Source organism: Polistes dominula, unplaced genomic scaffold, assembly GCF_049000335.1.
Source record: "Polistes dominula isolate Pdom_NZ unplaced genomic scaffold, Pdom_raw_medaka contig_624, whole genome shotgun sequence".
Taxonomy (NCBI): domain Eukaryota; kingdom Metazoa; phylum Arthropoda; class Insecta; order Hymenoptera; family Vespidae; genus Polistes; species Polistes dominula.
The window spans coordinates 377,333-395,189 of NW_028300891.1; the positions used below are offsets into that span (position 1 = coordinate 377,333).

Sequence of the window (17,857 nt, forward strand, 5' to 3'; positions counted from 1 at the left end):
TCATCGGCGGTTCGATAAGTCCACCGGAAGATCATCAAATCGGAAAAAAAAATTGTGATGACCTTTTTTTTCTTTTTTTTTAGTCATCAAGTTAAAAAAACCGTATCATAAAAACGATAAAAACGGCGGTCCGCAGGGAGATAGACTTGTTTGTACACGGATCGTGGTGGCGGTGGTATGGGTGGTGCTGCACCTTTCCAAAATTTGTTGACTAAAAAAAAAAGAAAGTCAAGTTTTCGAAATTCCAAATGGATCGTACGCCACGAATTTTGGATCGTACAGATCCTCAAATTATCGTACGAATGGGATCACTGCTTTCACGTGATACGTGCAATCGATACCAACTCAGTAGCAGAAAATAACCAAGTGTTTTTTCTTTAAGCTGGCATTGATCGAAATTTTATTTATTTTATCGTTAGTAATATTGTTTATTGTTGAAAAAATTCTTAAAGCTTTCATCTCGACGTAGTTTTTTGGAAATAATAAAAAGTTAATTAAGACTGTGTTAAAAAATAAATATAAGTATAGATGAAGGTATAAACATCGACTATTTTTTTTTATATCTTACACATAAAATGTGAATACAATGTCATTTTAAAATTCAAAACTATAAATAAATTTATTTTACAGAAATATACTTTTGTCAACATTGCAATGGCTTGATCAAATCATTATTATTGTATACCACTTTATTTATACATTAATGAGGTTGCTAAGTCTATGAATATTTTTTTTTCAACACTGAACTTAGTGCACTCTGCTGGTGCACTTGAAAACTAATTCACGTTCCAATTAAGCACTAGCACAATTCGGCATTGTGCGCCACTGAGTCGCATTATGCTCTGTAATTGGAAAACCACATTTAACTCTTACAATTAATCTTATATCGGAATGAAATTAAAGTAAACTAACTGAGAACGATATTATAACCTTTATTAATACATTTTACTTATATTTACTATTATATCATATAAGTTTTATATGTATAAAATAAATTTATGAAGAGCAAAAAAAATTATATAAGTATATAGGGTGTTCAAAAAATATCATTCCACATTTATATGTTTTATAGGCTTGAGTATTGAGTAAAAAAATTTTAGTAAACATAGATCGAAAAGTCAATCGTTTCTGATGGTGAGATATAAACATTTTTGTTTGCTAGTATCATGATTGACTTACTTGCTTTCATTTAATTTCACATACGATGTTAACTATAGTGTTTTAAATCGCCTTATAAATGTTTTTGTTCAAGTTTCAAAAGTAGATTTCATTGAGAATCAGTCAGTTGTGGATCGGTGATTGTAAATATTACACAATTACAAAGTATCATGAAAATGTCAGCATATTATTTACCATGCTTGTCAAACAATTCAACAGAAATGTGGAATTTTTAAAAAGTAAAACTCTGTAAAAAGAAGATGCCAAACGTGTGTAGAAATGGAAGGTGGACACGTGGAAAATCTTCCTTAAACATCAAAAATTCAATAATATGGCAATTATGATAATAACAAACAAAAATGTTTATATCTCAGAAACGGTTGACTTTTCGACCTATGTCACTAAAGCTTCTTTACACATGTCAGTACAATGTATCCTATATACCATATAAATACTGAATGGTTTTTTTTATAACACCCTGTATGTATGAATTAGGTTGTCCCGAAAGTTTCTTGCTTTTTCTTAATAAATTTTACATACATAGTTTCTTTTTATTTTATGTTATTTAGCTGAATAATAATATAAGATCCATTCTGCTATATTATCTTTTTCTATACTATATATTACTAACCATAAGTGAAATAACATAAAGTGAAAAATATTGTAAGCTCAAAATTTATTAAGAAAAAAAATAAACTTTTGGGATAAGGTAATATATTCTAAATATGATATATAATTAATATACATATGTATACTAGAAAATAAACCTAATCTTTGTATGTACTTTTATATAGTATTTTAAAATGATTCAGATCTAGCAAATATTTGGATTTAATTGAACATTTTCTTTCCAAGTAGAAAAATCCTCTCACATTATATGAATACACAGGGTGATCTGTAACTGGTGGTACAAGCAAAAGGGAGTGATTCTACATGAAAAAATAAATCGAAAATAAAGAATAACAATTTTTCGTTTGAGGCTTTATCGCAAAACACCATCAGTATCGATTAGTGTTCGGTATCAAATCCTTTATAGACAATAAATCTTATATTTTGTTATTTTTCTTAATATTCAATTTCTGTTAAACAAAATCCTGCGATAAGCTTATGAAATAAAATATCGTAGAATAACACGTTAAGCGCCACGGGAATTCTTAGGGAAGTTCCCGTCAGGCCACATGCGTTACTTTGTATTGAAAAAAAATAGTTAAACGTCACTCACCCGCGACTGACGCGGCATAACCAAAAGTCGTACTTTGCGAAAATTCAAAGTCGATTTTCTCGAAAAAAAGCCTCAAACGAAAAATTGTTATTCTTTATTTTCGATTTATTTTTTCATGTAGAATCACCTCCTTTTCGCTTGTACCACCAGTTACAGATCACCCTGTATACAAAAATGTCATACAAGTAAATCCTGAAAGTATGGTTTTATATTTCTTTATTTTTTTAATTTATGAGAAATATAATATACATAACTTTCAGTTCATTTCTTTACGAATGAAAAATGTTTTATTAATTGTTATGAAATCAAGAGAATTTTCTATATCATATAGCGTCCCCTTAGATAATGTACCAAAAATATTATAAATTTTAACGCGTTACGTGATTGCATAATAATATGACAAAAGTTGTTTCCATTTCCGCCATTTAATTTTTTATAAATAAGAACAATATAAAAGAAAGTATCTTTCTTTTTTTTATATGAAGATACACGAGAAAAGCAATTTTTTTATTTTCTTTCTTTAAAAAGCACGATTTTTTTTATTCGCAAGTACATAGGTTAACGTATTTTTTTGTTTTTATACTTTAGATTATCATTCATCTAAAGAGAGAGTGCACTTCTTTTTCTAAAGATATTACATAAAATCTTTCTATTGTCAAGTGCACGATTTCTTTTTTTGTGAAAATGTAGAAATTATTACCAATCAACAACTGCTATTTTTAAACATTTACACTTAACCTTATTCAAGTACATTTTAGTGTATGTTCAAAATGATTACAAAATATATACAATTTTATAAGTATTTAATGCAGTAAAATAATAGTGATAATAATAATAATAATAATAATAATAATAATAATAATAATAATAATAATATTAATAATAATAAAAATAATAATAATAATAGTAGAGCATTCATCAGCTCAGGACATCAACCACCACGATAGTACAATGTACTTTCAATCTGTAGCAAAACCCGTCAAAAGGAGTAACTCGGGTCACGCCAAGAAAAAATAAATAATAATAATAATAATAATAATAATAATAATAATAATAATAATAATAATAATAATAATAATAATAATAATATCATCTAATGTTATTAAATATTTTTATACATTTACATAGTGTTGTATTTATAATGGTTGAAGAGTTCATTATTAGATAAAGAATTAATGAACAATAACAGTAATTAATTTTACTCCAGTAAAATTCTTTATCTCGTATAATTATTACTCCAATGGTATATAAACCTATTTCAGCATTCCGATCGTTTGATTTCTTCAACATATCCAGACACCCCCCCCCCCCCACACACACACACCCATCCAAACACACACCCACACCCACACAAAACAAACACATTGTTATATGATATTATAACAATTCATATACATACTCAATGAACTGCATAAAGTCACAATATGTCATTGCTTTTTTTTTGTTATTTTTTGTTTGTTTTGAAAAATGTTGGATCCGCTACATTTTTATCAGTTGTGTTTATTACTGCATTCATTGTAATTTATAATTTGATATATTATCAATCAAAGTGTTATTATAAAATAATTTCATATTCGTAGAGACATCCAGTGATTTAAAAAAGGAACTTTGTTGCTCACAAAGGCAAATGTAGCACCAAAAAATAAGTACAACATTGAGAGCAAAATTATTCATTAAAAAATATGAACACTGCAAAATATAAGATGACGTCTGGATGACCGAGAGCAAAAATATTACGTTTATGAACTTCATTAGTTTTTCAGATATGTCGTTCTTTTGTGCTACCGTATGGAATTTTTTCAAAATTGAGTTATTTCTAATGTTAACTAAGGATGGTAGTATAAACGATTTCATCGTAAATCAAAATTTTGCACGTTCCTATCGAATTCGAGAATTCGTGTATAAATTTTTTTCTGATAGTACTAAAAATTATGGAAATATTATAAAATATCTGATTATTCGTATTACAAAAATGCAACAGTCTTCGTGTTATCTAAGAAATGTTTCTTCTGCATCATTTTGTTGTAAAAAATGCAAAATGATGTTTAATTATCCAACACTACTCGTTAATACTATCATTACTTTATTATTTTTATTTATTTATTTATTTTTTTTCAGATTATTATACCAATGTATAAAAGAACTATTAAGGCCTTGCATGCATTTCTCAATCTTTAGAAATCGAGATACTTGATAAAAGTAAAAGATTAATCGAAAAGCGAAAAAGCAATTTATTGACTGTTCACAAATTTTTTACTTTAGTAAGTTCTCGAGACTAAAGTTAACGGATACAGGCCTGGAAAGAATCAACATGGCAACAGGGATATGCTACCTGGCATAAATAATGACTTCCCAGTATTTAAACTGGTTAACATTGTCACAAATGTAGTCTAGGAAAATGTCTAAAGATTAAAAATTGTGAAAAATTATTATTCGTACAATTTTAGGAAATCTTTAAATGATTGGCCAATATATATGCCTCATCCTACAACTTTTACAATTTAGCAGGAATCAGTCAGAAGGAGAGACAAAGTAGTTAACGAACAAATTTAAGCCTTCCTCCTAACTTGAAAATTGCAACAGCATTCAATTACATTCAATCGATCTATTATATTCATCATTCAAACTAGACTCACAAATCATTATCACAAATCTGCGCTCTTTTCAATTTCAATGCATACTTCTTTAATGCCTATATTTTGTTATGTTTCTAAATAATGTTTCTTTTTGTTTTTTGTTGTTGTTAAGTTTGCATTCTTATAAATGTACAGTTTTGAACATAATTTAATCAATATTCCCGTTGAATGTCGTATCTTCTAATCGATTTAACACTTTATATTAGCCGGAAAACACTGATTTGGCGTTCAGCAGTCGCATCCTTGTTTCATCGAGTCACTCTCTGAAATTGGGCAACACGTTATAATGTGCAATAAATTATAAATTGCGATAATATAGCTGGTAATTATGAAAGTGGTTTAAGTCATTTCAGATATTAGGAAACATGTTTAGCATCATAAGTTATACTTATATTTATAAATAATTCAAACTCAAACGTGAGTATATCTTAAAAATAAAAATAAATAATTTTATCATTTACTTGGCCATTAATGATAAAGCCATGATTAATAAAGATCACCAACAAAATTATTAAAGTAAAATAACTAACCGGTTATTCCATTAGAGTTTTAGACACAATAGATGCTTCAGAAAATCTGCAGTGACGAATATCAAGGTCAGCGAAGGTGTTTGGTTTTTATTTTTTTCACTTTCCGTATGATTTCTCTTCTCCAAAAACTTTTCTCATTCTTCTCGTGTCACTCTTTTTTTCATTTTCTTATCACATCCTATATACGTAGTAATATAAATATTACAAAAAATTCATATTATTTATAGAAAAAAAGCTATATTTCTTCTTACGATTACGCGCATTGATTTAAGCGCTTTGTTGTAATATATAGTCACAATAATAAACAAATGACCATTGTCATGTGGCGGTTTGTCATTTCTTATATGTTTTAAAAGATGAATTCTTATATAAGTATATACATGCGTTTGAATGTACATGTCGATATATATATATATATATATATATATATTTTTACGTGTTTTCGTTTTCTTCTTATTTTTTATGAGTGCGGTTACTACAGTTGTATTAATGTTCGCCAAGAAATAATAATCGTTAGTACAGCAGAAATATTTCTTTCGACTTTCTTCCTTCTTCCCCTCCCCTAAATAAGATTTTTAATATTTTCCAGATAAAAAGTTATCTCGAATCTTGAATAATTGTAAGAAAGCAAACTTAACTAAAATTATAAAAAAATGAATACAATAGATGGGACTATTGAAACCAAATGCCTAAAATTGCAAATGTAATTGATTGCAGAAAATTTGATAAAAATATACACATATACATGTATATATATATATATATTATTATTAACTGGCGTTAGGAACTCGAAAGTTCATTGCCGCAAATTCCAAATCCCGCCAGTGTTCTCGTCCCTGAGCACGACCCCTCTATTCACGGTTTTCGTAGTCTATTTCCTTAAGATCCCTTCTAATATTGTCCTCCCATCTACGTCTTGGTCTACTTAGTGGCCTATATATATATATATATATATATATACGTAAAAATAAAAAATATATGGAGCTGTGAAGAGCAATAATTAGAAAAATTACATAGAAACGATCAAAACATTTTGAAAGAAAATAAAAATAAATAAAGGATTTTAATTTGTAACAAACAAAAGAAGTTCACTCTTCAAAATTATGTGATATCCAAAAGAATAAATAGCTATTACTATTTTATACTATAATAAACGGATTGTTAAAAGTGTAAACGATATAGAAAGATTATTATTATTATGTTTCGATTTCTGTGAAGTAATGATTGTAACGTTTGTAAGAGCATAAATATTTTGCTCTCTCTAATATTCATTCCATTCTCAACAATTAGGTAAATATCAATTACAATTCTGCAATAATTGTTTGCTTCTCTTAAAAACACATATTTCTTATTTCAGTAAAGTATCATTCATTACTTTTCTCAAAGACATGTCAATGTTCTATAATGTTGATAGAAAAATGGGTTTTGGGTTATCAGAATTGAAAATTGAAATCTCGAATTTCTTTCTTGTTCTTTTCTTTTCTTTTCTTTTGATTGTGCTGGGCTGACTTTTCTTTTGGCCATTATTATTACAATTATCCAACATTTTTTTGGTCAATTTTTCCGCATCTAATTATTCTTTATCCATATACAATTCTTTTTTCAAGTTTTGACCAGTTTAAATGTGTGGCCCCCATAAGTTTGTTTTATTACTTTATTTTCTTTTTTTTTATAGCGATGTCGTGGGCTCAAGGAAGAACACATATTAAAAACTGCAACTCCTGTCAGCTGCCATACTTAAAGTGTCATAATTAGTTGGGAACACAATTCTCCACCGAATTCGCACACAATGAAACAGTGTTGTTTAGTTGCGGGCGAATATCTCACTTATGAAGAAAACTTCAGGCGGAAAAAATGGGTCGGATGGCTGGACCGGATTTTAAAACCCGAGAAAATCTTTTCACTTGTCGGGCGACTGCTTTAACCACCATTAAGCTGCCCAGGGTCCTCTTGCCAATTCTTCCGCTTTTAATTCTTACCTACGTAAATTTCCTACACGTTTTGGACATTCTGAAAATGTGATAAATAATAATTTAATATGTTAATAAAAATATTTAAATGAATAAAAACGAAAAGCATACTGATTTATGAGAAGGGGATTTTATAATCTGAAATGTAAAAAATACCTATTGTTGTAAGAACTGGTTCTGCAACATGCACGGATGGTACTTCCACATGTACTTCAAGAGGATCAATAAGGGAGATTTCTGTGATGACCATACGTAGTGGTTCCCCGATACCTAATTATTTCAAGTTATATATTAATTGATCAGAAATAATTAATAATCTAATTATTTTATAGTAATGAGATGGTACAACTACTTGCTTGCTATAAATACAAGGACATAAAAAGAAACAATCAAATCGTAACTAATTCAAAGTTGTTAATTGTCATTCTTAAAGGATAGTGTCACGAAAAGTAAAATTATGAAAGTGATTAATATTATCAAATTTTACCTCTTGTTGTTGGTGACTCAGATTGTTGTGATTGATGTTGTTGTGATGATTCGCTCGTGGAAGGTTCGGCTTTTGGTGATGTATCTGATACACCCTCTTCCTCCTTTTCATTATTTTCTAAGTTATCAGCCCTATCTGTTTGTTCTTGTTCATGTTCTTGTTCTGATTCTAACTTTTGTTCATGTTCTCGTTCCACCTCAGAGTCTACTTCTGTTTCATGTTCGTGTTCATGTTCTAGATCGTGTTCATGTTCTAAATCATGATCTGTTTTCCCTTCGACGACATGACTAGGCAGGGCCAAAGACGTATCTTCCATTCCGGATACAGATTCTTCTGGCAGTGTAGTAGGTCTTCTACCTTGTCTATCACGAGTCTTATATGCTTCGGCTGTTTCTGAAATGTGCTTGCACCACAACTTACGTTCGGATGGAGAAGCAGCCACTAAGTCATAAATTTGAGCTCCGTTTTGCGAGGTATTAACTAAATACAAAGAATTTTTATCTACGGCATTGTGCCTGACAAGTACCGTTGATACCTTCACAATGGGACTTAATACGGAATTTGGTTGACTTGTATTAATAAATTTTAACAGGTACTTTTCATCTTGACGGTGCAAGAAAAATATCGTATCTTCGAGTAAAACGACGTGCAAATCGACCGGTTTTGCTCTATTTTGTTCCGTTCTACGCCATTGCAATGGACCCTCGTAAATAAGTTTGCGTTTGGTTATATCGAGATTCTTGAATTCTTGAACTGTTGGATGATCAAATTTATCGAAAGCGGATCTGTCGATGGTTCGTTGAATTTCTACGAGACGTTGGTAGTCTTCTGCTTCCTTTACAGCCTGATTGACACGACTTAAGATTTCTTTGCTTCGTTCGAGACTACGAAACACCGCTGCCTTTTCCTTCTCATTCGTGTCCGGTGTATATTTCGCGAGATTTTCAAAGAGCAAAGGATATTTAGTTAATCTTAACATACCAGTCAATATGTGATCCTTCAATTGTAATCTCCTACAAAGAGGATTTGATTCGATCTCGTTCAAAAATGAGTTTAATTTGAGATCTTTGCGACGACGATCTCTTAACGCATCCAAAGCTACTTGTTGTTTCGCGCAATACGTCGAGGCAGCACGTTCGAACGTCTCACCGTCTTCTCCATCGAACATCTCCAATAAAAGATCACCTATGTCACCCACACAAGGATTTTCCTTCTTCTTCCTCTTCATCGCTTGATTAAAACGCGAATGTATTGCTACCATTTCGTCCAAATTTGAGAAAAGTAATTGGATCTGATCCAAAGGTAGTAGTTGCGATTCTAGTAATGGTTTATGGAAGACATGGGACAGAACCTTCAGAGCACGTACGTGAGATCGTTCCGTATGAAACAGTTCTGTTATCAACAAAATAAATTAAATTGTTGATGAATAACAGTGTTATTATTTTTTTTTTCGAATATACAATTGAGACTAATTTTCGATCAAGGAATCAATCTACGTACCATTGATAACTTCTTGCCTCTTTTTTTCCGAATTACTAAGATGTGCGAGTACTTCTTCCGTAACACCTTGACTCCAATCAGAAGGATCTGGCTCGACATCGACGTCGCTATCCCACGAAGTCGATGCATTTGCCGAGGAAGTTGCTGGATGTACTTGTTCCAGGCTCGTACTTGGACTGTCCAAACTTCTAGTCGATAAACTGCTATTGGACGAGCTACCAGCCGAATTCCCAGGGAAGGTACCGGAAGGGTCGCAGTCACTGAAATAAACCCTGTAGTCAGTCGTTAACGAAACAGCTGTCGTAGGTAATTGCCCTATATATCGGATGTCTTTGAATAAACATTTTTAATGTAACGAGGTGTTTTCTACAGCCTTATTCAAAGAACATTCACATGGGACTATGACTTAATGGTAACTACCCACGTTCTTTACTCGGAAATGATGAATGTTAATGTCAAAGATTAATTTCATTCTACGAAATGACGCCAAAGTTTTAGCAAATACCTATAACTTCAATGAAATAATATACTCGTTAAGGATGTTAGATGTAATGATTAATATTGACATGATGATATGACGCAGAAATATCACGTAGAAATATCACAAAGATTTATCATTCATATTAATCCCCTTTTAATATCAGAATAACTTTTTACATAATTAATTAATACTACGTTTAAACTATTATACTGAATAAAATATTATCGATCGATATTTTAATTAATCAGCTACAACTACCTTTCGGATCTTGTACGTCGGTCATTAACAGGAAGTTCCTCTATTCCAAGGTCTCTATGTAGACCTTTGACGACGACACTCTCGTCCGCGCTTGGACACCTTTTAGAAATGTCGTTTGATCGATCGAAAAGGGGAGAAGGATTCGCGTGAGATAACGGATTGGACAAGTTCGTATCGTTGTCACGAGAACGAGGTCTAGGACGAGTACGTCGTGATCCATATTGTCTCATCTTTCTTACGTCTTCTTCTTACTCTCTAAAGGTTTCCACAATGAAATAAAAGAGACATCCATGTGACAAGTGCATCATAACTACGCACGTCAACATCGAATGAACGGGTTTCGATTCGATAATTACTATCACTACTTTCTCACTGTTCGCATTATCTCATCCCTTCCAACGGGGACACACAGTACTGATCCTGATTCCTTCGCGTACTCCGTATTCTTTATTTTTCAAAGAATAAAATTTCTTTTTTATTTATTATATAGGAAAATAATATAAATGTCTGGGTTAGAAAATATTAGTATATTAATAATTTTGATAATTTAATTTTTAATAATAAATCTGATACGAATGAGAATAATCATATTAATAGTTTGACGTAATTAATGTAAATAGGGTGAAAAAAATTTGTTATCGTTTTTCTTCAATCTTTTCGAAATATTATTTCTTAAAAGAAATAACACGTGTAAACTTTCTTAAGTTTAACGGGTCGCTTCGTCCAAGATCAACAACGATCAACAAATGTGATGTGATTTGTGTCGTCCTTAAAGGTTGAACCTTATTCCTTCGATGTTAAAAGTCGGATGGGTAGGTAGATAGCGATGCACTGACATTTTCGTTCGACGTTCTAGATATTATGTGTCACGTGTGATCTTGTTACGTTGTATGATTAGAAGGGACAAATTTGTTACGATGTTACAAATTAAAGGAGGCTACATAGACTAACTATATATTTATATAGAACAAAGATGAGAGAATGAAAAAAAAAAGAAAAAAGGAGGGAAAAAAATCGTTTCAATTTTGAATTGTAATAGTACGTTGTACGGATTATTCTTTTTTTTTTCTGTTAGTGTTAATTACGAAAATGACAAATTAAAAAAATGAAAATTGAGAGAGAGGAAGAGAAATGATCGTTGCAATAATGTGTAATATTTTTCATTTATTTTCAAAAGCATTGTTTTTTCTACCATTTATTTAATATATTTGAATATTTATTTGAATATTTATTTGAAGGAGAAATTTTTTTATAAATGTTTTTTTGCAAATTTCAGCGAAAATAAAATTTCTATTAGTTTCCTAATAAATCTAGATTCTTTACGATAAAACTAAATTAAATTATTCTTTTCGATAAAATACTAAAATAAAAAATTATATATATATTATTATATATATATTTATATATTATATCATATTAAATTGACCAATAAATATAGGTGTTGGAATTGGTAACATTTAATATTTAAATAAATACTAATATGTGGAGTAAGAATTTCAGACATTATATATTCCGGAGAAGAAACTGTCAACTTTATACCATTACATGCATAATTAAAATTATCTCAATAAATATAATACAATTTCACTTATTTTGATATATCTAAAATTATTTTTTATTATATTTATTTTTAATAAAAATTTTAAACTACATTTTCTCTCCAGAAAACAAAATGTTCAATATTATATCATTACTATGATATATAATATTGAAAACATCTCCAAGAAAAGAAAAAAAGGAAAAACAAAAGAAAGGAAAAAAAAAAGGAAAAAACCAAGCCTTACTTATTTTTATAGAAAATATTAGAAATTCAGCGAATGCACATTTTACTTATTATTCAAACCTGAATAATAATACTTTTATTAAAGTGATTAAAAAAAAATGTCTTTTTAAGTTTTGCGCAGCAAGACATATTTCTTTCAAAAGTACATAACAACTTTACTTACATATGCATGTACGCGCGCGCGTGTATATGTATGTATGTATGTATGTATGTATAGCTATGTACATAGAAATGTAGGAGGTATAAGCTTGGGAGTTTAATCGGCGTCGATCGAGCCTTATCGAAGCCGCTCCTTCATCACTTTAATCAACCCTCTCAATATAGAACCGTCACCGCGGTGGCCATATAAGCGCGTTCTTGTGCATACAAAAGAACGTGTATGTCACTAGTAATGTAACAACGTGTGCAAGGATATACTCGCGATCTATTCGTAAAGCATGAATGCTTCCGATCATCTATTCAACGAAGGTATTAGACCGAGAATATTTCTTCGTTGATGCGTATTCGTTCTTCCATTCCACCCATCCAACCCTTCACCCTATTACCATCTATCTTACTCCCCTATATAACTTTTTTATTTACTTTTTTGTCCTACAAATTTAAAATCCACTATATAATGCGCGCCTCTGCCTGCTGTGTCTGTCTGTCTGTCTGTCTGTCTGTGTGTGTGTGTGTGTGTGTGTGTGTGTGTGTGTGTGTGTGCATGCGCGTCTTTCTAACGATTAATAAAAGAATATATATTTTATAACAAAAAAAAATTCTATATTTAAATGATCTTTTAAAATTAATACTATATATGTTACATAAAAATATGTATTCTGTCTTATATATAATTTATATTTACATAAAAAAGAGAGAAAGAAAGAGAGAAAGAGAGAGAGAGAGAAAGAGAGAGAGAGAGAGAAAGAATGAGAGAAAATATTTTTTAATTAAATACTTTTAATTTTAAATATATTGTATGAGATAAAATAAAATATTTAATATACACTAATACCTTGCTTATATTAAAATATGAAGAATTTATTAACTCATTATTATTATTATTTTTTTTTTTCTAAGGGAAGTATTTATTTGGAAAATATTAGAAATTAAGAAAAGAAGAAGTTAAAAAAGATCTATACAAAATTTTGGTTATATATGGGTTGTATTCGTATGTTTTTTCTTGATAGGTTCTGAAGAAATGATAAGAAAAGGAAAGGTGGGAGGCTGCGTGAAGACTACGCACTATACTGTCTACGTATTGATTCGAGAGTATCGATCGCGTTTCGAAAATAAAGCCTAAGATGTCTATTATCTCCTCTGGCTATCCTTTTGCGAACTGCACGCTGCGTACGAGGAGGGTTGATAAAACGAGGTCACTTTCCTCTTCTTCTTTCTCTCCTTTTTCTTTTTTTTTCTTTATTGTTCTCGCTTATCGATCTTTTTTAAACTAGATATACGAGCTACATCATCCTTATAAAAGCTTGCGAGTTTACTTTAAATGCCGATTGGGAAGAGGGAGAAAAAGTAAGAGGGGTTGAGCGATGCAATGAGTATGATGCGATATGAATGAAAATATTGATTGACTAATTTCCGAAAATAAATAGTTTATTATAAAATGAAATTATCGTACCCTATTTTTTTAAAATAGCAGAAAGTATTAACATATTGCTAAAATTAGATTATTGTCTGCAATAAGTAATTATAGTTAAAATATTATCAATTCTTAAAAATTGATAATACATATCAAAATGAATAAAATACTATTCTACATAATAAACAATATTATTAGGCTGTCCAATAAGTAATTTTGGAATTTTTAGTATTTTATATTTAAATAAATAATACTATAATCATTAATTTTTGAATACAATATTAGATTTAGTTATTTAATATTATATTATATTATATTATATTATATTATATTATATTATATTATATTATATTATTGTTTAGTACGTGTGTAGGTTAAAATGTTCTAAGCCAAACATAAAAACAATTTGTTTTTTCGATTAAATTTGCTTTTATTTAAAATAACAAAAAATATTAAATTTTTGTTTTGTTGACGTTCGAAACTTCTCAACCCGCTCTCGTGCGCTATAGTATTATTTATTTATATACAAAATAATATGAATTCATTACTTATTGGTTAACCTAATATAATAATAACTTTTTTTTATATAATTTTATATTATAACAATTATATTATACGCATGCAAAATGTGCAAATACGAACATATTAGTGATCGATCCAACAATTTTGAAATAACATGAAAACAGAACGAAGCACTACAATGTTGCATTTTACTAGGATGTTTAGCTCGAATACCGTCAAGAAGACGACAAAGAAGAAGGGAAGCCTCGTCAAGAGCTTACGTGATGATGTCAGGAAAAACTATTTCGTATTAACCATTCCATGATCAACGTATGTATGCGAATAAATATATTTTTACCTTATATTTGAATATCATTTGCACGATTCGTATTTATATATATCTATGAACTGTGGTCGTATGTTTGTATAAACATAAATATATTAATCTATTTATTTTATTTTTGCATGTGCCTGTATGGTCTGTGTGCATGGTTTGTATGCATATACTATGAACTCTGTATGTATGCTGTATGTATGTGTTAGAGTTCACGATTCCATGTATTTATACACCTATGTATAATATTTATATATGTTTGTATTGTACGTAAGTACAGTTTATATATATATATATATGTATGTTTCTATATACTTATTTATATATGTACGCACGTATGTACAAATATAAGTATGAGTGTAAGAAAATATATGTATATAAAAACGATACGCGTCGAAGTTACGACTTAATCGTGGTTGGCCCGGCAAGAAGTTGCACATCGTAAAGAAGATTAATTGCTTCTAAGGTACCTTATTCGTTTAGATTGGCTTTAGTACGAGGTGACTTCGTAGCGAATCTAACACGTTAAATGAACATTTTGTTTATTTTATTTTAATTCTTTCAAACAATTTATCTCCATGTCATTTCGTTCATGTTCTTCGATCATTTTTACTTTACTGCCGGTAATTATAACAGTGAACATAAGTCACAAAAATTGAACCACAATTGACTTTATGATTTATTTTATATTACAATTATTTATATTATTAACGATGAACTAATTATAAGTTAAAAAATGAAAATAATTAATTTTATGATTTATTTGATAGTATTGATGATGAACAAAATGAAAAAATAAAAAAATTTTATTTTACAATCTATTAAATATTACAATAATTTATATTTCGAAATAAATCGATAAAATAAATTTATATTATTTTTTTATTATTTAATCTAATGTCATAATCAGCGGCACATATTTTTTCATTTCTTTTATTTGACCGAAAAATGTTCTTTTTAAGTTCGTGACAGCAATGTTATTCGTCACTACGAGATACTGAAATCGGTTCAATTTAGTACTCGACAGGAATACACGTTTGAAAATACCGATCACTGCTTGTGATTTTTTTTTTTAGGATAAATTGACTTCTCTAACTCATATATATATATACATACACGTATTACATTCATGCATAGATATATGTTACACGCGCGCGCGTACGTCTTTTCTGTATCTTTTACCACCTTCGTTTTTTTTCCTTTGATCGATACGATGATCGAAATAAGACCACAGCACGTGACTCTGTACGTCGATCCTTTTCAATCTTTCTTCTTCATCTTTTCCTTACTTAACATTTTACAAGACTCTATATCGATTCGCTAAACAGTATATTTTAACGTATTTTATCATCGATCTATCTTTCTCTATTTCCCTCTCCTATTCTGGAAATCTTTAAAATTTCGATACTATTTTTTAAATATTTTATAAGCAAAAGAGTAATAACGTGTTTCTATAATATATTATGATTTTTAAAGAATGATTTAGTTGTAAAATGTCGATACACAGAAAATTGATCTATCGATTCTTATTTTTACTGTCCCGTTGTTGATTTTTTATCGTTAAAAAAAAAAAAACTCGTTACCATCGGTGTTGTCGACGGTAATGGTGTCGTTCCCTGATTGTACACGAGGAGGTATTGACGCATGTTGACGCTTATTTGTTTGCGGAAAGCAGTCAAAGGCGTCCAGTTTCACGCTCGAATGGATCAAAGACGAGAGGTACAGCAACCTCGAGGTCGATAATCCCCGCGGAAATTTCGAAATGACTAACTTTTAACAACCCCTTTCTGCTATATTTCATATATACAGCTTTCCTTCAATGTGATCGATGGATGACGGAAAGAAAAAAAAATGTCGTTAAACCTTTATTCACGGTCACTTCTTTCGTTTTTTTTTGTTCTAAAAGATGAGCTTGTTAAATTTTTAATTTATTGTGCGAATATTTTAGTTATTAATCTTGATTATAATCGATTTTTAGATCGATCGAAAAATTAATTCGAATATTGTTTCATTTTTTAATTTAATTTTGAGACTCCAGATATTTTATTTTTTTATTGAGATTTTTTTAATTTGTTTATTTTGGATTTGTTTATTTATTTAAGTACGTTTAATGCGGTTTATACTTTCGTCAATCGATCTCGAAATTTTCTTTTCGATGACATCACCGATCACAACTAATTCGAATCGACGTAAAAGGACGATTAACTTTGCGTTCTTCGCAGATTCGTGTTTAATTTCGAAAAATAAATTACAACAGAGATCAATAACCACAACGAACGTGAAACGGTTTACGGAGAATTCCTTTGATTTCAATTTTTAGCCACTTTTTCATATTATATCCGATCTCTTTGATTTATCAATTTCCAACCTTAAGGTCAACGGCGACCAATGATCTGCAATATAGATCATTTATCGATCAAATACCTTTCGAAATAATTACACTTGCACAATCCATTTTGTTTTTTAACTGTAATTTTTCTCTAAACTCTTTATCTAATCACATTATATATGTAACAAAATAAAGTACAAATAAACAACATACCGATCGAGATTTTAAACAGAAAACAAGGGTAAAAATAAAAAGTTAAAAGAAAAATAGCAGAAAATAAAAGAAACAAATAAATATAAACAAAAAAGAAAAGAAAGATAAATAGAGAAAAAGTTTTCACTTCAAAAATGAACCGATAATAGAAGCTTTGACGTAGATCGACGTAATAGAAATTGATGCGCCTTTCGGGTGGGTCAAAGAGAGAAAGAGAAAGAGAAAAAGAAATGGTATATGTATATGGTTCGTAGTCGCGTGGGCGTTTCGTACCGTCGAAGCGACGCAACGGCCATCCGTGGAATTGAACGCTTAACGTCAGACTGAAGGCTTCCTCTAGCTCCTCTTCATGCACACCTTTACGAAATGAGGAACCCGGAGAGAAAGAGTGGAGGTAAGCAGTGAGAAGAATCGTTTTCGAGTCTGCGTACTTCTCACGTGTACTTTAAAATACGCTCCGATTATACAGCAGACAGAGACAGAAAAAAAGAATTAAAAAAGAGAGGAAAAATAGAGAGAGAGAAAGAACAAAAGAAGAGAAAATTATGACAGGGAGAAAGAAGAAGAAAAGAGAGAATAAAAACTGAGAAAGAAAAAGAGAGAGTAAGAGAGAGAAAGAAAGATAGTGAGAGTAAAAGAGAAAATGATGAAAGAGTGGGGAGGAGGAAGAGATGGAAACGGAATTTTGCCAAAAACTGAAAGGATCGTTTCATGAGTAACGTTAATAAGTGGTAAGAAGGGGTAGGATGAAATTTATAAAGACAAGGAAGATGGCATATGACGATGATGCATCGAAGATGTTAGAAACAAGCTACTCGACGGTCGTTACACGTTAAAACCATGTAGTTTTTTTTTCATATATGACAATAACGATGTTGTTCA

At 30.1% G+C, this 17,857-nt stretch overlaps 1 protein-coding gene and 1 long non-coding RNA gene across 7 annotated transcripts in view; one reads left to right on the forward strand and one right to left on the reverse strand.

Annotated features, from left to right (window-relative positions):
- The first annotated feature begins 48 nt into the window (after positions 1-48).
- On the forward strand, positions 49-1,941 carry LOC149033520 (uncharacterized). Its single transcript, XR_016178287.1, has 2 exons — positions 49-534; positions 631-1,941. It is a non-coding gene; the product is annotated as an uncharacterized LOC149033520 (long non-coding RNA).
- Positions 1,942-3,166: 1,225 nt separating this feature from the next.
- RhoGEF2 (Rho guanine nucleotide exchange factor 2) overlaps positions 3,167-17,857 on the reverse strand; it is a 69,270-nt gene continuing 54,579 nt past the window's right edge. For all 6 annotated transcript variants that reach the window (XM_015332153.2, XM_015332151.2, XM_015332150.2 and 3 more), the window contains 5 exons: positions 9,504-9,763; positions 8,004-9,395; positions 7,673-7,786; positions 5,547-7,556; positions 3,167-5,279 (listed from right to left, as the gene is read on the reverse strand). In XM_015332153.2, the coding sequence (XP_015187639.1) occupies positions 7,522-7,556; positions 7,673-7,786; positions 8,004-9,395; positions 9,504-9,763 (1,801 nt within the window). In that variant the 3' untranslated portion in view covers positions 3,167-5,279; positions 5,547-7,521. The remainder of the gene's footprint in view (positions 5,280-5,546; positions 7,557-7,672; positions 7,787-8,003; positions 9,396-9,503; positions 9,764-17,857) is intronic.